Source organism: Cyclopterus lumpus, chromosome 21 (assembly GCF_009769545.1).
Source record: "Cyclopterus lumpus isolate fCycLum1 chromosome 21, fCycLum1.pri, whole genome shotgun sequence".
In the NCBI taxonomy this organism is placed as follows: domain Eukaryota; kingdom Metazoa; phylum Chordata; class Actinopteri; order Perciformes; family Cyclopteridae; genus Cyclopterus; species Cyclopterus lumpus.
Genome location: NC_046986.1, coordinates 20950471 through 20975955, shown reverse-complemented (window position 1 = coordinate 20975955; position 25485 = coordinate 20950471). Strand labels below are relative to the sequence as shown.

The 25485-nt window shown below is 41.8% G+C and overlaps 2 protein-coding genes across 2 annotated transcripts in view; both read left to right on the top strand.

Annotated features, from left to right (window-relative positions):
- Positions 1–9137, top strand: part of znf385b (zinc finger protein 385B) — a 43476-nt gene extending 34339 nt beyond the window's left edge. The window contains exons 5-12 of the mRNA XM_034561673.1: positions 1682–1764; positions 3439–3539; positions 4000–4110; positions 6304–6475; positions 6737–6970; positions 7320–7504; positions 7847–7959; positions 8548–9137. Of these exons, the coding sequence (XP_034417564.1) occupies positions 1682–1764; positions 3439–3539; positions 4000–4110; positions 6304–6475; positions 6737–6970; positions 7320–7504; positions 7847–7959; positions 8548–8824 (1276 nt within the window). The 3' untranslated portion in view covers positions 8825–9137. The remainder of the gene's footprint in view (positions 1–1681; positions 1765–3438; positions 3540–3999; positions 4111–6303; positions 6476–6736; positions 6971–7319; positions 7505–7846; positions 7960–8547) is intronic.
- Positions 9138–15842: 6705 nt separating this feature from the next.
- Positions 15843–24108, top strand: LOC117750814 (solute carrier family 22 member 5-like). The gene is made up of 11 exons (XM_034562189.1): positions 15843–16052; positions 16847–17029; positions 17980–18083; positions 18675–18829; positions 19051–19222; positions 20068–20194; positions 20264–20358; positions 20551–20765; positions 22744–22926; positions 23450–23585; positions 24006–24108. The coding sequence occupies exons 1-11, from the start codon at positions 15843–15845 to the stop codon at positions 24106–24108; spliced, it is 1683 nt and encodes a 560-aa protein (XP_034418080.1).
- The last annotated feature ends 1377 nt before the right edge of the window (positions 24109–25485 follow it).

The following is a 25485-nucleotide window of genomic DNA, read 5'->3' as shown; positions in this document are numbered from 1 at the left end:
TATTTTGGCAGGTTCACTACGACGACACATTACGATGTGTTTAAATAGACACTCATTTTGTATTTACAATCATAAATAATCTCCCATCTAATAACTATACAGTGACTGTGATCTGAGCGACTACATGCATTTTATTGAAGCTGTGTCATGCTGTTCTGACTTTACCATAACTTAATAAGGAACTGTAGTGATAAATAGAGACAATGACTCACTGTTCTGCTATATGAGCATGAACTCTCACAGCAGCATCACAGCGCACCGCTAATCCACGGCTATCTTAATGTCCGAAACACACCCACATCTGACCTGACCTGGCCTGTCTAACCAAACCCCTCAATCCAGTTTATTCAAATCAACGGTTAAGGGTTATAACTGGATTTAACATGTGTCACAATGGATTATAGTACATTTATAATAGGTTATAATGAGCTATAAGGCATTTGGAGTGGGTTAGAATGCATTATAAGGCATCCAGACTGGGTTAAAATGTGAAACACTTTATTTAGTATGGCATAAATTACATTCAGAGTGGGTTAGGATGGGTTATAAAGCAGTTAGATAGGGGTCAGCATCTGTTTTAGGGCATTTATATTGGGTTACCCATACCCGATCCACACTTCAAAATAGGCTACATTAAAGTTATTAAAAACAATCCAATGTATAAGCTTGACAATTGAATAATTTTGCATTGCCTTAAGAAGAAAAATACCTGCATCCATGCCGTTACTGAATGTTTTTTTTTAACTTTTAATTTAAAAAAAGTATTATGAAACAAACCTCACTGCAAACTTTGGATTTTTTTTCTGTAATCTTTAAAAGTGTTAACGTTTTTGTTGCTACAGTGCAGCCTTTGTTACTTGAATGAACTGTATACCACTGAGTGGTTATTATCGTCGTCAGCAAATCCTTTGCACAGATTACATTAATAAATTACTCTTATTGGCTTTTTGCACGTGGAGCTTTTGATTCATTTACAGTGGTGTGGTGAGCGTGTTTGTCTTTGGTCCGCTGACTACTGCTCTGTGCTGTTCATGAAGAACCACAGAACGCAAGAGGGTCTAACACTGAGCTGAAATGAAACATGTGCACATCAATTAGGTAAATAACATAATGCATGTTTCGCTGCTCTAAGAGCTCAGCGGAGTGGAGTAGAGACAGACAGTTGAGAGATGGAAAGTGGACACTGGTGTGAAACCTGATGTAAATTTCTCAAATCAGGGATAGGCGATACCGATCAATTAATCAAATAAATCTTCTTCTTCTTCTTCTTCTTCCTCCTCTGTCAGGGCTGATTCAGTCGCTCTCAGTGTTTCCTCCCACACTATGTTGTTATGAAATAATTCACTGCAGGGCTTCTGCAATCTGTGACTAAACATACACAGATAGAACAAATACACTTTTGCTTCATCAGATCTATTTTTTGTATTTGTGTATACTGTGTATGTATATGATGTATGTGACACCTCTTCATGTTATAGTAGGATTCACATGTCGGATGCAGCACTACTTTTCCTCAAACACATGCATGTCACAAAAATCATGTCTACGACTTAAATGTGTATCCTAATGTTCTTAGCTACCCCCTGTCTCTTTAGCTGGAAAGGAACTCTTCGTGGCCCTGTGGCACCTGAGCACATGGACTCATGTGAGCCACACATTCACCTTCTTGCTCTCGCTTTTTAACTCTGTCTGCCCCCAGCAGCAGCAGCTCCATATGTTCCTTGTGTTGTTATTGTAGAGCAAATCAGCTGCTCAGGTCTCCAGGTGGAAATTACATAAATATCAGTGGGAGTTGGATTTCCATCATTTGTGCTTCTTCGCCAAGAAGGGTACATTTACTGACCTGCTTACGTTAACACAAATTATTACTGGTCCATCAGTTTATCAACACATTACTAGAACAAAAACAGGGCTACTTTGTGTCTAGACGTGATCATGTATCTGAGTGGACAAATATGACATGCGGAGTTCCCCAAGGCTCAACTCTGGGGCCTCAACATGTTTCCACTGATTATGGAAAACAACAAGATATGTTTGTTTGCATCAAAGGTATTGTAACTTTGTTATGTTGTTAATTCTGTAAACATGCCATCTATTGCACTTCTGTTCAACCTGGGAGAGGGATACTCCTTTTGCTCTCCCTAAGGTGAGGGACCTGGGACAGAGGATGTCGTATGTGTACAGATTGTAAAGCCCTCTGATGCAAATTCGTGATTTTGGGGCTATACAAAATAAATTGCATACATTTGCAGATGACACACGCATTTTCATATGACCAGGGGACTATGATCCAAGCACTGTCCATTGAAAGAAGCCAGAAATCTATGTAGTCATAGATTAAGACTTGAGTTTCAATAGACACATTGAGATAATCAAAACAGCCTTTGGTCACTTTAAGAATAATATATCAAGGATTAAGGGATTTATGTCTCAGCTGGATTTGGAAAAACAAGTCCAGTTATGGGGTCTTTAGATTTGCTTCCTGTATGTCAAATAATTGACTTAAAAATACTACTGTTTGTGTAAAAAGCATTAACTGGTTTTGGGCCAAAGTACCTTTCTGATCTGCTACATTGGGAACCATCCAGACCTCTCAGGTTGTCTGGAACAGGTCCCCAGAATCAAAACCAAACACAGAGAAGCTGTTCAATTTGTATCTACCATATATCTGGAACAATATCCCAGAAAATTGCAGGTCAGCTGCAACCCTCACTTTTTTTCTTGCATTATACCTGCCTTATTCTATTTCAGCTTATTTTATATTATCTTGGACTTGTTATGATTGTTTTTAGTCGTATTTAAATGTCCTTTTATAATGTGTTTCTGTCTTTTGTTTTTTATGCAAAGTACTTTGAATTGCCTTGTCTTGTCTTGAAGTGGGAATACATTTATTTTCCAAACTCAAAGGTTTACCTCAATATATTTACCTTGTTTGTGACTTCCTACTCATACCTTAGAGAAATAGTAAAATAGGATTTTTTAACAAGGGTTGTGTCTTCAAAGGTATTTTCATAATTTTACAGGCGTCTCCAGCTTTCCTGGAATGATAAAATGTTTTCTTCAAGTGAAACACACATTTAAATGCAATATGTATGTTCTATTGAAGAAGGCGAAAGCGGGGTGGTGCAGTCTGTAGAAATGTTATATACAAATATTGGTTTTGTCCTGGACAAAAATCACATTATTTACACCAGAGCGTCACAAAGTGTTTTTTTATATTTACAGAAGAACATGCAAAGTAAATGCAAAGTATTGAATATATATTGTCTATGTCTATGTGTTGAGCCATTTGGACCGCCAATGACCACCAGTGATGCCCCAGAACCTAAAGAACACAAATTGAAGAACGATGTCATCAGATATTGGGAATCCATTTTTTAGGCTCTCTATGTCTGTTTCCAGGAAGTGGGTGTGGTGCAGTGGGCGGGGCTTTGCCAGGGTTAATTGGCGCCACTGGTCCCTCTGTGATGATGAAACCATTCCTGACGTTTCCTGTCGAGACGACGTCGCCAGTCGGCCTTTTTCCTAACTTCAACACGGTATAACTTTGTGTGTGTGTGTTCTTGTACATATGACTTTTTGTGGACCAATTTGAGTGTTAGACCTTCAAAATTAGGACTTTTTGGAAAGTGAGGACCTTTTAGCAAAGGCCTGTTTGATAGTTCAGACTTGGTTTTAAGTTTCAGGTTCGAAATAGGTTTAGGTTAAGGCAACGGTAAGGGTGCAAAGTGGTGGGAAAGGCATCAATCAATGACGGTCCTCACAGAGATAGAAGTACAGGGTGTGTATGTGTGTGTGTGCACGAGTGTGCATGTATGCGTGCATGCGTGTATGTGTGTGTGTGTTTGTGAGGGACAGTAACAGTGACAGGGTGCTGTAGCTGAAGGCGGTAAAGACTGATTGTGATAAAGAGACCTGTCACTCTGTCAGCATCACTCTGTCATCACTGTTTAGCCAAGCAGGCTGCTGACCTCTGACCTCTGTGTGTAACCCCTGCAGATGGACCCGGTGCAGAAGGCCGTCATAAACCACACCTTTGGTGTTACTTTGGTACCCAAGAAGAAACAGGTCATCTCATGCAATGTCTGCCAGTTGAGGTTTAACTCTGATGTAAGTGTCTATGTTTGTGTTTCTATGTGTGTTTAACCTGTTCACTAAATCACATTCAGCCATTTTGATGACTGTATGCTTCTATGATCATCTTGCTGTCCTCTCTGCATCCGCACATCTGCACTTGGGTTACGCTGCAATCCAAATGTCTGAAGCACATTCAGAAGACTAGGGTGACAGTTCTGGAAATCATCCTATTCTCTGTCATAACTATCTGATTTACATGCTGTTGCTCAAACCTGGCTACTCCAGAATATGGACGGGAGTTTTGAGATGCAGTCACTGCGCCGAATGGTTGTTGATCATCAAATAGCTAACTATATGCTGCTAAAACTATAATATAATGTCCCCTTTTCAAATGTATTTTTCTACACCCGCTCATGAAACAACATACTACATGTAATTCAGACATTTCCCACCTACTTCTAGTTATATAGTTAAATAGTGTGGAGCTTAAACTTGACACTTAGAGATGAAACTGAAATCCATCTTCTCCTCTAAATGAGTAGAATTGAAGAGTTCCATAGGCTTCCCTTTGGCTGTTTTTTAGCTAGCAAGCTAAAATGTCGAGCTGAAACCTTTGATCTCATTAGCAACCAAACCAAATAATAAAAGCTGCTCTATTCTCGATTCCCGGAAATACACGTCCATCCAGACAAATATAATATCATGAAAATGTGAAAAACAAGTTACGTTGTAGGCATAAACCAATTGGTACTGCTTAAAATATGATACGCATTTTGACTGAAGCTGAAATTGTACCTTTGTCAAGTCCGTGGTTGCTTGTTGGCTTGAGTTATTTGCTAAAAGATAAAGTCAGCACTCGCTTATTAATGAATAATATAATGTCACAATAGGTAGGACTTTAAAATGAATATTTAGCTTTCTAGCTAATATTAGTGTTGTTAGCTCTGAATGCTTGCTAAATGACCAACATTTGCAGTGTATTTTCTCACTTTTCCCCTTTGGTCAGAGCTAGGCTAACAGTTTCCTCCTGCAACCAGTTTCTGCTAAGCTAGGCTAATGGCCCTAAATGTCTACATGCACAGAGATTAACTGAGTGAAGTGGATGTGAGACTGTTCCTTTAAGGAGATTTCCCAAGGACATGACTAACATTTATTGTGTTATTGTGCTTGATGCAACTGAGACTGATATTTTTCAGGCAGTGTACAACCAGGTGTGACCCCTGCCATCTCTATTATTCCAGGGCAGTTTAAATGACACTCGTTCACATAATGACTGCTAAGAGGTGCAAGCTGCATCGTTGGTGACACGTCAGTCAATCGTGACTAATTTATGAGGTGTTAGAATTATTCATGAGTGAATATGAAAACAGGAATCACTGTTGAGGAGAGCAGAGGAGACAAGGAGAGGAGTAAAAGGGCAGCATTAACTCAGTCTAATAAACAGAATAAAAAGCTGACTCACACAGCTTCCAGTCACATGAGGACACTGTTAAACTGGAGGTTTGTTTTGGTGTACTGACTCTGTCACTATGGGATTGTTACAATGCGTGGTGACATTTAATGTGACTGTTGTTGTTTTTACAGTGTAAAAGTTATTCTAGTTATTCTCACTTTTCACACTTACACAATCCAGGCTGCAGTTTGGGTGACGCCATGGTGACTACGTCCACTTCATTAATATGTGAAAAACACATGTTATTGCACACAAATTATTGCGAGTCTTTTTTTATTATTATTTGCGATTTAAATACTCAGCAACTATACTTTGTGTGTGATAATTAGCAAATGCTAGGATGCTATCTAAATTAAGATGGTGAACCTGGTACATTTTACCCGCTTAACATTTGTAGTATGTGAACAGCTACTAGCATAATGCACTGTGGTGGTTGAGTTGCATTGAGGGTAATGTAACAGCCACGATTTTAAAAGAAAGAGGAATGCGGGGAATAAAATATATATCTGGTTCTAATTTTGATACTTAAAGAAATCCAACAAAGTTACAGCTGTGTTAAATGTATGCATTACTCCTTTATGGACAAAAAGCCCCTGAATCATATCATTTTCAGAGAGACTGGTAAAGGAAACCCTCCAGATTGTACAGAGTCTCCAAAGCTAGGGGGAAGAGTGGCTCTACAAAGAAGTGAAATCAGGACTTCTGTGGATGTCAGAAAGATGCCTCAACAGAAATATATAACTTTTCTGTCTCTCTTTTGTCTCTTGCTTCAGTCTCAGGCAGAAGCTCATTTCAGAGGCAGTCGTCACGCCAAGAAAGTCAAGTCTCAAGAGAACAAGACCAAGGCCAAGCTGTCGATCACTGGAGAGACCAATGGGAGCATCACAAGTCCTGTTTGCCCCGCCCCTCCCGTCTCAGCGAGCAGCAGCGCCAATCAGCACACAGGTTGATTTTATTAACACTGATCTGAACATCAATGTTAATGTTGAGTACAGTTCGTATATCATCAGGGGTTTTAATTTCTTCCTCTCTTTCCTTCTCTTTTCCTCCCTCTGCCTCTACCTCCAGATCTCTTATCTAGCCTCCCCGACTCCTTCCCTCTCAAGCCCTATCTAGCCTCCCCTTCCTCCTCCGCCTCCCCCTCCTCTAGCAGACCAGGCAGCGAGCCTCCTCCCTCCAGCCCTCCCACCGCTCTCCCCGCCCCAGGCCTCTTCTCCACTTCTTCCTCCTCTCCCTCTTCCTCCAAAGCCTCTCAGCTTCCCCCTCCTCCAGCGCCTGTCACCTCCTCTTCATCAGCTCCTCCTCCTCCTTCCCAGGCGTCCTCCCAGGATGCTCCTCTCTCAGTGGAGTCGGAGGAGGAGAAGGCAAAGAAGCTGCTGTACTGCTCTCTGTGTAAAGTCGCCGTCAACTCTCTGTCTCAGCTGGAGGCTCATAATGCAGGTGAGGAGGTGCGAGAGGATGTATGGAAAGATCATCCGACACTAGAAGAAGCTTGAATGATGTTGAAATCACGTGCTTCATAGAAGTCATGAATCATTAGCTAAGTAAGTTTTATTATTATGGACCCACCAACATTTCTTTTTTTTGAGGGGTAGGGTGGTGGGAGGAGGGTTGTCTGTCATATTTCTTTTGAAGCATCTTTGAATGCTGGAAAGAAGAAAACTAATCTATTTTAAAACTGATGGATGATTTGAAAGAGGAGCAGCAAATACTGAGTACAAAAGGTTTGTGGTCGCTATCGTGTTTCCTGTTTCATAGAAGTTTGGTTTTCCGCGTGTCCCGTTTGCAGGTTCAAAGCACAAGACGATGCTGGAGGCTCGGAGCGGCGCCGGGCCGATCAAGGCCTACCCCCGAGCCGGAACCAGGCTGAAGAACGCCGGCGGCTCTGCACTGAAGGGCTCCGGCCTGCAGAACAAAACCTTCCATTGCCAGATCTGTGACGTCCACGTCAACTCCGAGGTCCAACTCAAACAGGTAGAAGAAGCACAGCGTGCACAGACATTAATTGCTCGAATAATTGACCCCTTTTCACAGCATGCATTTTTGACATGTCAAAGGAGGAAAAGCACTCGTGCAAATAATCAAATGAAGGGGGGCTGAGTTCCATTTAGCTGCTCAGTTTCAGGGTCCTGCTATTGTTCCTAACACCTGTTCTTTATATCTTTATGCTACATGCTACTTCATGGACACTACTCTGTTTTGTAGCTACCATTGTGAAATGTTATAGAGCACTTATATTGTGGATACATTTATACACTATATACTAGTGATGGTGAGAACCCCAGAAGAACGTTGTTTTTGTTGTTGTTGTTGCAGCACATCTCCAGCAGGAGGCACAAGGACAGAGTGGCAGGAAAACCCAGCAAACCCAAATACAGCCCTTATAACAAACAGCAGCGCAGCTCGCTCACTGTAAGTCTCTCTCTCTCTCTCTAATTCAATTTCACATTTGCTTTGTTGGCATAACCATAATTCAGTAGAATACTGTGTAGATCAATAAATGCGTAATTACAATAGATAAATGCTGCTATGAATCAATACTTGAGGACTGTAAGAAATCCTTTCAGAAGACATTTATATTGGCTCCTGGGTTTATTAATTATTTTATTTACTACATTTTAAAAAACTCTTCTCTCCATGTTTGTTCTTTGGTGTTTTTTCTCTCACCTTCTCCTTTCTTCTTTTTCTTGTCCCCTCTCCTCTTGTCTCCCCTCCTTCTTCCCTATCCTCTCCTTACATTATCTCCTATTCTTGTCTCTGCCACTTTTTTGATCCTCTACTCCATCGTCTACTTATCTCCTCTCCTTTCCTTTTTTCCTATCCTTTCCTGGTTTCCTCTCCTGATCTCAACTCCTTTCATTATCTCCTCTTCTTCTCTCGGATCCTTTTCTTATCCTCTGCTGGTTTCCTCTCCTAATCTCCTCGACTCTCCTTGTCCCCTGTCCTCTTTTCTCCTCTACTTGTTGCCACTCCACTCCTCTCCTCTCCTTGTTACCTCCCCTTGTTTCCTCTCCTTGCCTCCAGAAGGAAATGGTGAATCCCTCCCTCTCTTCGTCCTTCCTCTCTACGCCCTTTGCTCCTCCGCCCTGCTCCCTCACTTCCACCATGTCGCTTCCTCCCGCCTCTCTCTCCTCCCCGCCCCTCCTCACTCGCACCTCCTCACCGCTCACCCAAACCATCTCTCTCTGTCCTCGCCCTCCAACCTCCTCGTCCCTCTTCACCACCTCCTTCCTGCGTCCGGCTCCTGGACCAATCAGAGCGAGCCAAGGGTCGTTTCTCTTCGCACCCTACTGATGGCAGCGTCGGCGGTGGGGAGTCGACCCTGGCGACCTTTCACTTCTGACCTCCAGTTTGTATGCAGGGAGTCAAACCTGCAACCTCCTCCCCTGACTGAGGCATCAGAAGAAGACTTGAGAGGACAGAACCTTCACCCGTGGATCTCCTTCTCGGGTCTGAAACTTCACAGCTGACCTCACAGCCAGAACAGACGTTTCACACACAGATTCACCTCATTTAACACATCCAATAATTAAAACATTCAACATGTGCATGGAAACATAGAGAATATTTATATATTTTACTTTCTTTGACGTTACCCCAAAGTACCTCATCGTGTTTGACAAATGACTCTTTGTGATAAAGATAAAGTGAGGGTTTGTTTTGAATATATTTTGGTTTTTACTTGAGATAAGAAGAATCAGAACTAGGATTCGTGAGGAACCAGCATTTACAAGAAGATTTTGATTCACGGGCTAGAGATGCAGCTTGTGTTGAGACCAGACCAGACCAGCTTGTGGGTCGGGTCCTCAGAGTTTGGAGGAGACCAACCTTTTTTCTGTCCCTCCTGCTGGACGAGCCCACCGTGAACATATACTACTGCAGATGTCTTCATGTCATACAAACACTGGGCTGTGATGACGCAGATGTCCTTCCTTTAGTCGTCCCTGCGCTCATGTTCAACTCGTTCCTGACATACAGTGTCTTGAGAAAGAAACCTGTGGTCCGACGACCACAAGGGGAAAAGACCGGTCGCAGCGTGTTTGTCTCTGACTTCATGTCTGTGGCTCTCCAAGACCATTGGTTCCTACTGAAGATGTAACTCTTTATGATTTACAAATATAAAGTTTTAAAAAAACAACAACTCTTTATAAAACAGCTAAACAATGTAGATATTAGCAAAAATTACACAAACACAAAGAATATAGTGCTTTTATGGGAGCCTCGATGTTGTGTCTATCCAGTGCCAGCCAGCTATGTACATCTGGTGGATACTAATTCCCTTCAACTATCATTTATAATGTTTGTTGCCCAAAAAATAATGAACTAAATGAGTAAACTCAGCTTTATAAAACTTTAAATATGTATTATGTGTGTAATTGATGGCATGTAACCTTTAAATATCACCAAGGACGTCACCTGTCCTCAACGGCGGCTACAGCCCGACCAAGGTGGAATAGAGAGGAATCATCCTTTACTGGAGCAGCGAGAAGAGGCTCAACTAATTAAACCCACAAGATCCAAAACCAAAATCAGCTTCAACAGCTCCTTCCATTCAAATGCTCTAAAACCTTGGGGACAATTGGTTTTCGCTGACTCAACTTCGCTGTATGTTTGGAACCAGAGTTTGAAATGAAGTGTCCACGGACGCCTCCTCCTTATACCTGCTGTCCTCTCCACTGCCCCGCGTGTTACGGACTCTCTCTCGACTCTGGACCTGGCTACTTCCTGGTTTTACCGTGGAAGAGGCCTTTCGTCCTGACTGTTGCCTGGTGTGAACGCTCGGTCGGTTTCAGTCTTCACCTTCCCGCTGTTTCTGAATCTGACCAGAACTATGAGCAGCAACTTTTCCTGGACCTGAGGAACCTCTTAAGACTTTTAACATGTCAACGGGACATTTCACAGCCTGCCACAACAAAGGAACGCTTTTTCTGAATGAAGCTTATTCCCTCTCCTTGAGGAAAAAGAACATATAAACATTTCTCCCGTTTGATTTTGTCTGAGCTCCGATAAGTTACTTTACAGTGTATGTTGTAAATATCAACCCAAAGCTTGGTCACAACTTTCAAACAACGCCATGATCTTTCCGTCCATCCAACACTTTGTTTGGCACCCGTTACCGTTCCTCTAGCGCCACCTTCAGGGTACACAGCTCACTTTGAGCTCTGCTCCGAGTTAGGAGTAAAGAGCAGCTAATAATTACCTTGTTTACGTGTGACTTTATTCTGAGCCATCAACCGCAGCTGTCTCTGACTTCGGCCGTTGATGGTCCTCCTTGATCTTTCTCCGGCCACCCACTGACTCAGTTGGCGATGACCTTTGACCTCTTCCCAGTCAATGCTTTTCACTAGTTTTGATTCCGGTGTTTCCATACAGATTATGTTATATTCATTCAGTGTCTTATAGCTGAGGTGTATTTGTATTTGTCTATTTATTATTGATTTTTTGCACCCCATCTCAATACAAGCATATACACTCAGCAGCTATAACTGTTGACATCTGAGCAGAGATCAAAACGACTAACTACTGCATGTGGGTAAATGAGCTGAAATGCCCGATCACCGACCCAAGCTGTCCTTAAATGTGAAACGTTATCTCCAAATGAGAAAACATTTCAATCATAAGTTAATGAAGACAGGGAAAGATATATATATACTTGTCTATGTACAGGTACTTGTGTATTCTACAGTCGTAAATAAAATGATTAATCAAAAAATAATGAAAAAATTGAAATCACACTGGACAAAATTGGATAGTAGACCTAGAAATGTGAGGACGAACAGCGGATGGTCTTCGTTAGTGTTTTCTCTTCACTGGTCTGTTCAGACGCTCCCAAGCGTTGCACTAAATACTCGAGTTTAAATGCAGCCAAGAGCGAGACTTAAAAGATCAGGTTTTGTAAAGTCCGCAGAGGATATCTTGATAACCCTACATTTCCTCACACTGCCCTTTTCTTTGCTGTCATAAATGAAACAATAACTTTCTCTATCCTAATCAGGGGTTGTCTTTAAGCTTGATTTTGTATCATTCTTCCTCATGTAACAGACTTAGCTCATGTGAGCCAGCTCCAGTCGCTGAAGAAGGCTCGATGTGGTTGAAAGCTCAGGGAAAAAAAAGCTCACGTGGACATTTGAGTTGAGATTATTTTGTCCCAGAAACTGAATCTCCCTGCTCAACATCCACATATTGTCTTGCCTCACCATCGATTTCAAATTGTGGGTGTTTTTTGTGGGGAGTCCACTTCTGTCTGGTGGCTCTTCTCTGATTGTGTGTGTGTGTGTGTGTGTGGGGGGGTGGGGGTGGTGGGGGGGGGGGGGGGGGGGGGGAGTCTGAGGAAAGGTTGCTGAAAGGGCATTTACTCTAATTGGCAGTAGACTTAAAGCGGATGTTTAACACATTTATTTCTTTATGAAGAAATTTATGTTTCTTAATACAAAGTCCCCACCTAAACATGTTGGTGTTTCAGAAATGAGAGCTTAAGAAGGTGACAATGAAAAGACAACCAGACCGATTCAACTTATTAATAATACAGTCAGAAATTGGCAGATTGAGTGGCGATAATTTTTTTGGATGGTTTCAAATGGTCGATGTTTTCTAGTCTGTCTTCCTGCCTCCTCCTGAACAACTTGAAGCATCTCAGTCTTCCAATAATGAACAACCAGGTTTAAGGACAGTGTGTGTGTGTGTGTGTGTGTGTGTGTAAGCGTGTGTGTGTGTGTGTGTTTGTGTGTGTGTGTGTCTGTGTGTGTGGGTTTATCTATGCAGTATTATGGTCTCACGGGGCAGTAACGCTCATCAATCTCATCAACATGCAAACAGTAAAAAGAAAACAAAGTGTCAAAACAAATGTTGATGATGTGTGTAAAACCAACCTCCAAACTCGTCAACTAAACTTCCTCCTCTGTCCGATGATGTCATCATGATGCAATAATGTACAGTTCAGCTGTTGCTTTTCTATTCGCTTCCTTATCAGCAATATTGAGAGTCTTGATATTGGCCCGAGTCTTGATACTAGTCTTGATACTGGTCCGAGTCTTGATACTAGTCTTGATACTGGTCCGAGTCTTGATACTGGGGTTGTAATACTGAAATGAAACAAACAGGGTTGCACTGTTTGATTGGTTTCCTAGTTGACATGATATCAACTTTTCATTTTTGTTTCAACTGGCAAAATGATTTTGCCGAAAAACTGAGTATGTATGAATGTATGTCTGTGTGTGTGTGTGTGTGTGTGTGTGTGTGTGTTTTACCCATCTTGTGGGGACACATATTGATCACACAGTCACATTCTGGGGACTCGCCTTCATTTTGGGGACAAAATGCGCATCCCCATAATGTTAATTAAAACCTTTTATTGTGAAGACTTGGTTTAAAGTTAGGTTTAGGTTTAGTTTAAGGTTAAGGGTTAGGATTAGGTTGATAGGGTTTATGGTTAGGCCCATGTCTCCAGGAAATATATAAGTCAATTAAATGTCCCCAAAAGTTATGGGAAACATGACACGTGTGTGTGTTTGTGTGTTTGTGTGTGTATTCTCTCCATGCTTGAAATGACCCATCTGAGTTAATCACTTCCAACATTCATTTTCTATTAACCCCAGGGGATGAGCAAACAGTGAATAATTGAAGTGTTTAAAGGAGCAGTTCACCCAAGCGGCTGCAGATGGGGCTCCACTCTCTACCCCACAGGAGGTGTTTTCACACATCTGTCACATTGTTTAGTTGGAAAGTTCAGTGATTTGTGAGTTTTATCGTTCCAAATTCTGAACAATAAATCCAATCTTTTTTTGTTAGTGACCTTTTTCACTGAAGATATTTAAAAAAAGATTAATATCTATACAGTTCAGACTTTTTATTAATATAAGTATGAACGGTGGAGACCCATCCGGTTGAGACACGCAATAAAAAGGAAAGTCCAAGATTCAATTTAACCCCTCTTCACCTCTTAAACCGTTCAGACATTATTTTGAATGGAAACAGGGGAATTGCTTCACAAATTGAATCATCCAAATGTTGATAAATGAGAAAAGGTTCAGCGTTCTGAAGATCTTTCTTTTGGCGGTCAATCATACTCACACGTGCTCAAACACTTCCTGCTTCAGAGAACCTCCGTCCACTTCTTATGTACAGTATTTATTTTCAGAGCTTGTTTTTAAAAAAAATAATGATTAGAATGCAAATATGCAATGCAAACTTGTCAGGTTGAGCATTTTTCTCCTCACCATTTCATTTCTGTGACTCTGTTTTATTTGTTTTCATTAAAAAAACAAATGCTGAATAAACATTAGTCCTGCATTCTTTTTAAATAAAGCTGATTAGCTGATTTGATTTTGATCTATTGACAGAAATGTAATATAATATTGATACGGATGTTTTCTTTTTTTTTTACCGAAGTTCTTCTAATCTACACCATTGGCACATGGGAGGAGTTTCAGTTGGTCTTACTCTGAAAACTCACCAATAAATTGGCCCCCATATTGTACATTTTACTTTATCAAGTGTTCTGACTACTTTTTTTCCACCACTGATGAAACCTCAACAACTCTCACAGGACCCCAAAAGATTCCAATGTTACGAGAATAAGTCTCATCTCATATCCGCCACAGGGCACATAACCCACATCAACGTGAAGGCACATGTGGACTTATGAATGACATTAATGAATGGCATCTAAAGGAAAACACGGACTCAGTGGATGGTTAATGTGCGGAAAGAGCTCCAGAAATTGCAACAGCTTCCGCAAAAATGGCCAAGACACTAGAAACTACAGGTTCTGACCTTTTCCTCTTCAATAGACAGAAGAAACTCCCTGACATATTTACAATAAACACAGTAACCTTTTCACCAAGCCTGCAGCGTCACGTTGAAAGGATGTTGCATACATAGCCTTGGATGGACTAAAACAGTGAGACCTAATTTGGCCCTGAATGATTTTATTCAGGCAGTTTGGACCACCACAAAGGAAGAAATACAAAAAACTGCATCAGTCTTTGTGTTCCTGAACAAACTGGTATTACTGAGGTCATCGGACAGGCTGGATTGGACTGGCTACACTGGTTTGTATCATTCGCTGAACACCCAGTGTCTCCTGCCCTGTGGAAATGAATGATTGGCCAGTTAAAAGTTGTCGAGTACTTCATGTATCACCTCAGGGTCGTTCATCTCGCACCTGTCTTGTGCCTTTAAATCATGACCATAAGATCGTTGTGTCCAGTAAGCTGGAAGCAAGGAATAATGTTAGCGATTGGTATTTGTATTTGTAATGTGACTTTACCCTGTGCATTATCTTTAACTCCCAATATGTGTGTTTAAAGCAGGGTCACAGGAGAAGCACCCTTTTCTGGTTTGGCCTTAAATCAACATATCCCAGCTGACTTCAGATTAGAGGTCAATCACATACAAGTTCAGAAGGATCAACAGAGACTTGTATGATTAGTGTGTTAAGTAAAGTCAATGGGGGAATTATTATATTCTCATGATGATCTGGTGCAATATTTTATACTACTGGACTCTACAGCTACAGTGGGAGGAGCCGGATGAACAAACACCGACGCCGCATTGATCCAAACACACTTATCCCGACCGACTAAAGGTTAGTCACTGCAGCCCCCCTTCTGCTTTAAGATTACACCTCACTATGAACTCACACAGTATGACTGAGAAAACAAATGTCAAGAATCTTAAATAGAAAATGAAAGAAAGTTCAGAAATTTTTTGAACAAAACAATTAAAAAAAATCATATAGTCTCACTCCCCTATCTCTCACTCTCTCTCTCTCTCTCTCTCTTTCTCTCTCTCTCCCTCTCTCTCTCTCTCTCCCTCTCCCTCTCCCTCTCCCTCTCTCCCTCTCTCTCTCTCTCTCTCTCTCTCTGGTTAATATAGTTAGTTTTTCCAACATTACTGCAACAAGTTGAGCTATGAGCACAGGCTTTTGAAAAGAGGAGGAGGAGGAGGAGCCATGATGAGGATAGGTGGAGTTCTTCAGTCTTTTCTGGGATAAAGGAGGTGTGAAGCCTCAGAGAAGTTGACAACTGCTGCAACAGGTGCATTAACAGTATTTGTATTTTTTTTCTTCTTTTTTTTTCGTAGTATTAGGACAAATTGTATTTGTTCTTATTGTTGGCATATTCTATTATATATGTTTGCATCTATCTGAGTAATATTTTAAATTCTAAACATATTTTTAGTTTCAAGCTATTTGTTGCGCCTTTGATCAGTTGCTTCAGTGCTTGTCGTAGCTCTTAATAAATTGAATTATAGACTGCAGGTGCACAGAAAAAAAGTCGAATAGAATAGAGTATAAGTACAGTCTAGTAAAATGCAGGACTACGAGGAGTCCGTGTCGTTTTTGGGGACCTGGGGCTCGTTCCAGAAGAGAGTCTTCTTCCTGCTCTGTCTCACCATCATCCCAAGTGGATACAACCTGCTGTCCGTCATCTTCCTGCTGGCTACGCCCCAACACCACTGCTCCATCCCCCACCACAGCAACCTAAGCCAGGACTGGATCCAGGCCAGCATCCAGGAACAGGTCAGAACTGCTCCTGAGTCTATGCCTTCCAAATGTTCTACACAAAATCTCCTCTCCATATAGTAGCAATTCAAGTTGATGACTCGCATTGAAAAGTTCAGCTCACCTGAAGCCAAAAGCATGAAATCCCACTCACTGTTCCCTTGTCCGTGGTTTTGACCATACAGGTTGAAGATGATGCATGCAGGGTAAAAAGTCTCATCTCATGCTCACCTTTGTTCACCCGAACTCCCATCTTATTACAATGGAGTTGAATTAAATATTGTTTGTGGTGTGCAAAGCATTGACAATTATATTTTGCCATCATTGTCTGTACTGGTGCATAAACATGTAAGAAGCATTTTACTGTTGAAGTTGTACTTTTGTAATTGAATGACATTGAATGAAATGTGCGTCGACTGTAGCTGTATTTGTGTCTTAAATATAGAAATCAAACATCAAGGTTGAGCTCATTCTAATTCATGTATTTACTGATGCAGAGTTTGATCTATAAGAATTCATCATATTCTATTTGTTGCAAGAAATAGATAAGAAATATGAATCTTCAAAGTAAATAATGTGACGATAGGTGTCAAATAATTTCAATTTGTAATGTTCTTCTTCAAATCTGGTTGAATGCTGAGACATAACTAAGCTGGTGTCCAATAATTCACAACACACCTTTGATCCGGGCGGTGAGCCTCATGCAGGTTGGAACTGGTCTAGTTTGATCTGATGCGGTCTGTTTGGGTTCAGTCTCCCTCCTGTTGTTGCAGCACAAGTTGGATAATGGTGACTTTATCTTTCCTGGTCAGCAGGTGGCCGGGCGGCTGGAGAGGAGCAGTTGTAGCCGGTACCAGCTGGACCTGGTTCCCAGTCTGGATCTGGTCCGCAACCTGTCAAGTCCAGAGGTCCTCCTCTCCAACCTGACACAGGAGGGCTGTAAAGATGGATGGACCTACAGTACTGAGCACTACCAGTCTACTGTAGTCAGTGAGGTACCGAGCTACTGCTGTTACTGTTGCCACTATAGACTATTGGGAGTACTAATACACTACATTGTACTTCTACCCCCAACCTTTATCCATATACTGTTCATTAATGTTTTGACTATTCAGAAATCAGTCTTAGAACAACTTTGGTCTGTAAAACACTGAAGGGGTGAATGTACTTGTAGAGCACTTTTCTAGTCTTCCGACCACTCAAAGCACTGTCCCACTACTTCTCATCATTCACCCATTTACACCCATTCATACACTGATGGGAGGGGCTAAGGTGCACCTGCCCATCAGGAGTAACTAACATTCATATACACATGCATACACTGTAGGCACAGCTACGGGAGCAATTTGCGGTTAACTGTCTTACCCAAGGACACTTCGACATGGACTAGCGGAGCTGGGGATTGAACCACCGATCCTCTGATTGAAGGATGACTTGTCTCACTGTTCACCAATCATTGTCTTTGCTGATGAAACTGAAATGACTGGATTGGTGTCTCCTGCATATTTCACCTACATGCGTGGTGTAATGCCACAACTTCTGCAGGACACTGGAAGACTGTCTCTAAGAATTTGGATACTGAATAACCAGAATATGAGAATCTGAACAATGTAGACCACACTCAAAGGAGTTGCATGCTGGAGGACAGTGCTCAGAGGAAGAACCGGTGGGTTCAAGCAGGAAACAGGGATTCAGAAGCTTAAGATGAACGGAGACTCAAGGCATTTAGACTCAGGATAAAGAAGTACAGGAACAGGAAGCACATCTGGTCAAAAGACTCTGTGACATACCTGACTGCTGGTGACCAATCATGCTTTTAATGTCTCTTTGTTGTGTTAATCCTCCATTCCCGTTGCTTTATATTCCAGTGTTTATCTCCGTAATATTATTCCAGTTTATATTTTTATGTCTGCTGCAGAATTCCTAAATGTGCCTTGTCTTCTAGTTTAACCTGGTGTGCAGCGACCAGTGGAAACAGCCGCTGACCTCCCTCGTCTACTTCCTGGGAGGATTGTCCGGATGCTTCATCTCTGGACAGATCTCTGACCGGTACTTTTTGACAGAGTCAGATGTATAATGTTTGGCCAAAGTATGTCTGGTAGTTAGCTGTGAGCTAACCAAGCATTGACTAAACACATGGCGGTCTGCTACACGTCATGGGACAAGGAAGTGTATGGACAAAACTTCAGCTTAAACTTGCAACATCATTTTGAGGTTTGGTGAGACAGACTGCATTTATATTGCACTTTTCTAGTGTTGGCGACCACTCAAAGCTCTTTACAAGAAAAGCCAGCATTCACCAGTTCATACACTAGTGGCAGAAGCTTCCCATACAAGTTACCAACTGTTTATTCGGAAGGATAAATTGGAGCAATTTTGGGGTTCAATATCTTGCCCGCTGGGGACTGCACAGCCGATCGTACGATCGGAGGACGATGGCTCTACCTTCCGAGCCGTGACCACAGGTTAGTTGAAAGCTACCTAATATTCAACCTAAACATACCATAACATGGTTTGCCCTGGTCATGGCCATCAGGGTATCTTCCAACAATACCATCCTATTTCTAATTAATATCTGAATAGAGGAACATACATGCTGCAGTTGTGGCCGATACCACTCTGTTGTATTTTGTACTTCAGGTTTGGCAGGAAGCCGGTACTGTTCGGTGCCATCATCGCGATGAGCATCTTCAGCAGCGCGTTGGCCTTCGCTCCGTCCTGGCCCGTCTTTATCGCGCTCTTCTTCATGCTGGGCCTGGGTCAGCTCACCTGCTACATAGCTGTGTTTGTACTGGGTATGGCTTTTTTTTGTTTTTCGATACTGTGACTGCTGACTTTTGTCCTTCCCTCCACTGGTTGTGTGCCCTGTTGTTTATCTCGATGAAGTCTCAGAACAGAATAAGACCATGTCGATACCGATGAGGACGCATTTGAAATCTTCTTCTGTAAGTGTTGTCCTTGTATGCATTCAAAGCCGATGCTTTGCCTGACACTTTTTTAAACGTTTCCTCCACAGGCTCAGAGATCCTGATGGGTCCAATCAGAGTTCTCTTCTCCAGCCTGTGCATGCCGTGGGCCTACCTGTTAGGTGTAATGATGCTGCCCGTCACTGCCTACCTGGTCAGGAGCTGGAGACACCTGTCTCTGGCGATGGCTGTGCCAGGCCTGGCCTGTATCCCCCTCTGGTGGTAAGGCGACTTAGTACACTATGAAGATCAATCTGCATTTTATACTATTGAATTCATTTGTCTTCAGATCATTTTTCATTGACATGAAGGATAGGATGAAAGATGTAAGGCTCCAGTTGATGAATTTCGGTGATGTTTCTCCCTGGTAATCTGATTTTGTACTTTAATATGCTCCAAACAAAAGACTTGTGAACATTCCATGGCATTTTATTTTGTAACATGAACAACGTATGAATCTACGGTCTCCAAAACCAAAGGATAATTGATGTTGTGATAACGTATCACTGTTCTAAAAATCCTGTCTCATAGTATTATAAGCGGTAGCAGTGCAGTGCAGTTTAGCATCTACAGTATATGAGACGCACCGGGCTTTGAAGTACTACAACATAAATCCATCTGTGCCATTGTTAGATGCTTGGAGAAAATGCCCTTGGAGTGTGATGAAGTATTTTTTTTAACTAAATACCCACAGGGGGCAAGTGGTTCAAACAAATACAGGACTTTCCACAAGGAGCCTGGTGTTCGAGGCCCGTGTTCATGTCCCAAAGCTTTGTTGAGTTATTCCTGACAAAGCGTCAATATGTGACGAGTTGAGATTGGAACGTGTCGTTAAAGTACAACTTAACACCCTATTTTTGCACCTATTCAGAAAATAAATGTAAAGCCAGGCCCAAGGCGCAGTGTTAGTGTCTTGTATTTTGGAGTGTGGAGGTCATTTTTCACAACTTGCTTCTCAGATCATTTTGGACCTTTGTGGACTGCTTTTCACACAGATGGATGAACCAGCGTGATGTAGAGTCCTTCTCCAATTCTCACCAAAACATTTGCAATTGTCTGTTCAAAAGGTTGATTCCGGAGTCGCCGCGCTGGTTGGTGTCTTGTGGCCGTATACAGGAAGCAGAATTCCTGCTGAGGTCAGCGGCTCTGGAGAACCGAGTGGAAGCTCCACATGTCATCTTCCTGTCAGCCAATGTAAGCTCAGCCTTGTTTCGCAAACTTAAGGATGACGGACGTTGTACTGGAGTTTCTGTCTTTCCACAGGTTGAAAAAGTAACAAGTGAGAAGTCCCCCGGCTTTCTGGACCTGCTGAGGACAGCAAACATTCGACGTATGACACTTATTCTGTGGTTCATATGGTGAGTTAAAGCACTTTTACACCACAAGAATGTACCTGAGCATTTCCTCTTTATTTGCTAGCCCTTGCTAGCACTACCAATAGTACGGTTGTTTTGTTTTTCCATCCAGAGCAAGATACAGTACCTCAACAACTCGTTGTTCATTTCGACAACTTTTACTGTGATAAAGTCTTGTTCTCTTGTTGTTTGCAGGTTTTCTATCAATATGAGTTACTTTGGATTGTCATTCAACACATCTGGTCTTAATGGCAACCCCTTCCTGAACTACTTCCTGTTGACGGCTGTTGAGCTCCCAGCGTACGCTGCCAACTGGCTGGCGTTACGCAGTCTTCCCCGCCGCCTGTCGTATATCTCTTTCACCCTGCTGGGGGCGCTAGCGCTGCTGGTCATACAGATCACTCTAAACAGTGAGTAAGAAAAAAGTGCCGTACTTTGAAGAAAACTTGACATAGTTGTCCGTCCTGGGATACATTTTAGGTTAATCAACTTCCCAGTACTAACACTTGAATAACCCTTGTTTAAATGATTAGGTCCTAAAAGCTGTAAATGCATGAATAGCCGAATCCAGAGTTATTTTACTTCTGACATTCATGTGACTGAGACTGAGAACAAGGCCGGAGCAGGCCTCTGGTTGCAAAAAGAAGGCTGAATGTATAGTCTATAAGAAAATGACTCTACTTCTCACTTGATTTATTCCCTCAGTAAACATGAGCTTATGATCTCAATCTCTGGTTTCAAGTCTTCTTAAATACAGCATGGCGTTCATTTTGTAAATGATGATCCCATTTAGAGCAACATAGAAGATAAATCAGGGTATGATTTTGGTTGTGGCTACTTTGGCTACCTTGTGTTTATCCGTATTTTCGTCTTGTAACTTTTACCCTTTCACAGTTTGTTTTCATGGAAATTAATTGCCACATTTTGGTCGCCTAAAAATGTATTATTCAGCATTCATTTGTACTTATAGCTCTACCCTCTCGTGTCACTTCTTGTTGTAAAAAAACCAAGATGGCAACGGCCATGGTGGCGAAATCATGGCTTCAAAGCAGCAGTCCACTAACCAATGGGTGAAGTCACGGTGGCTACGTCCACTTCTTATATGCAGACAATAGGCTTGATCAAGGGCTTGGGAGGCGGGATTAAAGGGGATGCTTGTGCGCTTGCTCTATGAAGTGTTGCACAGACGATGCATTTTTGTTGGCTAACCGAGGCAGTTGGCATCGCACTGGTTCTCTCGATAACAAAACGTTACCATCGATTCTGCCGGCTAAAATTAAGTAATGTTTATAAATGTATTCAAATACATTTTAAATGGAGTGTTACGCAAAAATGCAATGTTATGGAGGTCTAACGAACGTGGTGGTTGCATTTCCTTCCTCGTAAAACAACATATTTTCTAAGTATTTTAAATCAGCATAGTTTACGGTGTTATGTCAAAGGCTCCTCCCACGTCGAATAGTGTTTCCCTCCTTTTAAAATGATAGCGCCACACTTGGTGGAAACAGTATTTGCAACAACGCCTCACATTGCTGCAAATAGTCACAAAAGGCAATCTATTGGTTTCATCTACTGTGACACAAATTAGGTAACAAAACCGCAACGACACTTCGGGACACGCTGTGTCAAACACCGGCCTTGTGTGTTTCTGGGGTCCATCCACCTTCCGACCCACCCACTGTAAGTGGTCTTTGTTGATATTTAAGTAAAGCTAGCTGTCGGTGTGTCCACCATGCATTGTTTTCCTTGCACACCGACATGAAATGAACTGGCAATTTGTGTTCATGTTCACAAAACCAATAGATTGCATTAGATATGTGGATCACGTTGTGCTCCCACTGATTCAAAAAAAGCTCCATAGCTCTGCTGAAGATCAAGTGTAACCTTTAAATGTGCACTTGAAGGCTGCTTACATGACATAATGCTTACAAATTTGGACTAAAATTGTCTATTCCAAGCAAAAGTGTAATTAGGGATTTTGCTAACGTAACCTGCAATCCCACAAAATAATGTAGTTAGCCTTTGCTCTTTGGTTTTGGGACTAACGCTAGGTTCCTACTGTGAAATTATGTAGTAAGCTTGGTGGCCTCATATGCTAGCGATGCAAGTTAGAGTAGATAAACACGGGGTTTAAACGATTCCTTGCAATTTTGCTCTGGTGGTTTTGGGAAGGCTAAAAAACAAGACGCCACCTTCCAACTTCTTTTATACAAAATATCTCTCTCATTACGCATTACCCATGTTGAGCAATACGAAGCTTGGCCGGCCTGCCGTGCCTCGTAGAATCCCCATGTCTTAAGGAGGACTTTAATGGACAGTCAATTGCTTCATAGTGGTTCATTGCTCTATCCCCCAATCATTAACTAACATTCCTCCTCCTCCCTGCAGGTCAACCAACTGTCACCCTGATCCTGGTGCTGGTGGGTAAATTTGGCATTGTGGCCGGCATCGGGGTGTTGTACATGTACACCGGTGAGCTGTCTCCCACAGTCATCAGGAACACAGCTATGTCCACCTGTGCCATGTTCTCCAGAGTGGGATCCTCTGTTTCTCCATACCTGCTGCAGCTGGGTGAGACCTCTCACTTCACACATTAAACTGTGGAGTTCATAGAGTACATATGAAAATGTATGACGACAAAATATGTGTCGTCAAAGTGGTGCCCCCAATTTAGCTCAGGTTGTTGCCATGGACGGATTAAGAGACAATGGGCACAGGCATGTAAAGGGCCCCACCCTTCCAGCATAAGAACAAGAGCCACAGATTCAAAGAGACATATTTGGGGTTATTGGAGATCTGTTTGTGGTCGTTTGGCGTCTCTTTTTGGTAGTGTTGCATTCTCTGTGGTAGTTTTGTGATTCTTTGTGACCCAACGAGAAGTGTTAGCAGTAGCTTCAAACTGAAGCTCTGGCCCCTAACCTGTCGGGTTCATCCGTCCATGGTGGTAGCTCTGAGGCTGCTCTCGTGACGCATTCATTTCTGGCTTTAGAAGGTCGAGTTCACCCAAATATTGCCCTCGGTTTGGTAAAGATTTTATGGAAGGACTGTATTGGACATATATGAACTCACTGGTGTGGTCTGGTTGGGTCTCCAGCGGTTTACTATCAGTTCCTGCCGTGGATTGTTGTGGGTTCTCTGTCGTTGCTCAGTGTCGTGTTCTGCGTCTTCCTGCCGGAGACCTTCCGACAGCCGCTGCCCGACACTATCCAGCAGATGGCGGTCCCACAGCGGTCAGTCTGCACATTTGAGTGACGATGCGGTCTTTAGGCGTAAGAGAAAGTATAGTCTACGAATCTGAAACCTCGAAACTATTTGAATACTAGTCTACACAACAGCAAATAAGAAGATGTAATGACTAATGATATGGTGTTCAACAGTACACACAAAGCCAAGAGACATAATCAACAACAGAACATTTTAAATATGGACTTTTTCTGCATTATTTAGTCAGTTTTGATATTGTAGGGACGAATAAAAGCATTACATGACATTACATTTACCATATCGAATTACGTATCCAATATGACAATGTGTTAAGAAATCTAAATCAAGATATGTGCACTTTAAGAAAAGCAACAACTTGACAACAGGGTGAAGCAAAACATTGTTAATGTGCCGATTGAATAGTGTAGCTCTCATCTGGCTTCCAGGTTCAGGTGGCCATGGGCCTCCACGCCTCCTCCAAAGGAAGATGGGAAAACAACTGAAGACCCGCCTACTGCACTTGAGATCATCTGCACAACTCGCCTATGAGACTCCTGACACAAATGGATGGAACAAAACAGATCAGCCTCCCAACCCTGTTAGAGAATATGGTGGTCTTCGGTGTCTGGCTTGTCTATTCTCTGCCACTGTAGGCACATGGCAGTGCAACATGGCACACTCGGTGCAGAGGACCCTCTATATGTTGGTATAAACGACTCATTCTAAGCAAAAAAAAAGAAACACAGCAATTCTTAGTTTGGGGTCATAAGACACTAATAAAAGCATAGTTATGAATATTATATTCCATTTCTTCCAATAAATAACCCTAAATCCTACACACTGTTCCTTTATAGTCAGCAGAACTTTAACATGGACTATTAAAATCACATCAAATCAAATCACTTGCACTGATGTTTTGGAACATTGGTGCACTTGAGATGATGAACATGACATGAATGTGACAATCAATCTCTGCATGGATATGAAGGTGGAAAGTAATATGGAACACAAAGTGACTTTAAGGTGAAAGTTAATTTAAATGTGTGTTCTGTCAGTAGTTGGCCTATTTTGCTCTTGTATGTGTCAGCAGCAGCAATGCCCAATGAGAAGATTCAGACAGGTAATATTAACTTGACTTTTTAGTTTTGTATATAATTAATGTATTGTTTGGTTTCTACTACTACGATGAAGAAGCATATGCTATGTAGGCTATATATTTAATGTGATGAATAAATTAATAAATCAAAAGAGTGATTAAAAACCCTCTGTATTAATTATTATATTCATTTATTTACTTGATGGTTACATGTATGTAGGGCATAGTGTTTTCATTTGAACATAAATCTGATACGGGTAGTGCAGTTTCTGAGGGTACCTGAACTTCTCAGTGGTCCGAATGGGATGGGGCGTGGCCTGTCTGGGTGTGGCCCCGCCCCGGAAACAAAGTTCCAGCTTCATGAAGCTCCGGGGTTTCACCGGAAAGCACACAAAAGGCAAACAAAATAAAAGATATGTATAACATACTGTAGTGAATTAGGGGAGACAACATTATCTGTTCACGTATTTATATGTTCCTAAAGATATTTTGACTTTTCTTCAAATACTATAGTCAGGTCAATAACTTCATCTGACCAATACTTTGGTTTGACCAACAGTTTGACTTTCTTTTCAAAGACCACTACAGCCAAATAAGCCTGCTATCGTGTGACTTTTTTTTAATATGGTTTGTTAAACAGAGACCATGCATGTCAATAAGTTATATTTTATTCGTGGTCCTTGGACATATGTTCCAAATTCACTCTAAAAACAATATATGATTGAAATTATCATTATTATTGAGATACTTAAAATATAATTCCTGTATTCCATTATACTGTATGGACACTCATTGATACATTCATAACAGAAGCATACAGTATACAAAAT

Coding starts and splice junctions, on each gene's coding strand:
- LOC117750814 (XM_034562189.1), top strand. CDS start 15,843: ATGCAGGACTACGAGGAGTCCGTGTCGTTTTTGGGGACCTGGGGCTCG. Junction 20,195..20,263: donor TCATCTTCCTGTCAGCCAAT/GTAAGCTCAGCC, acceptor GTCTTTCCACAG/GTTGAAAAAGTAACAAGTGA. Junction 23,586..24,005: donor CAGATGGCGGTCCCACAGCG/GTCAGTCTGCAC, acceptor TCTGGCTTCCAG/GTTCAGGTGGCCATGGGCCT.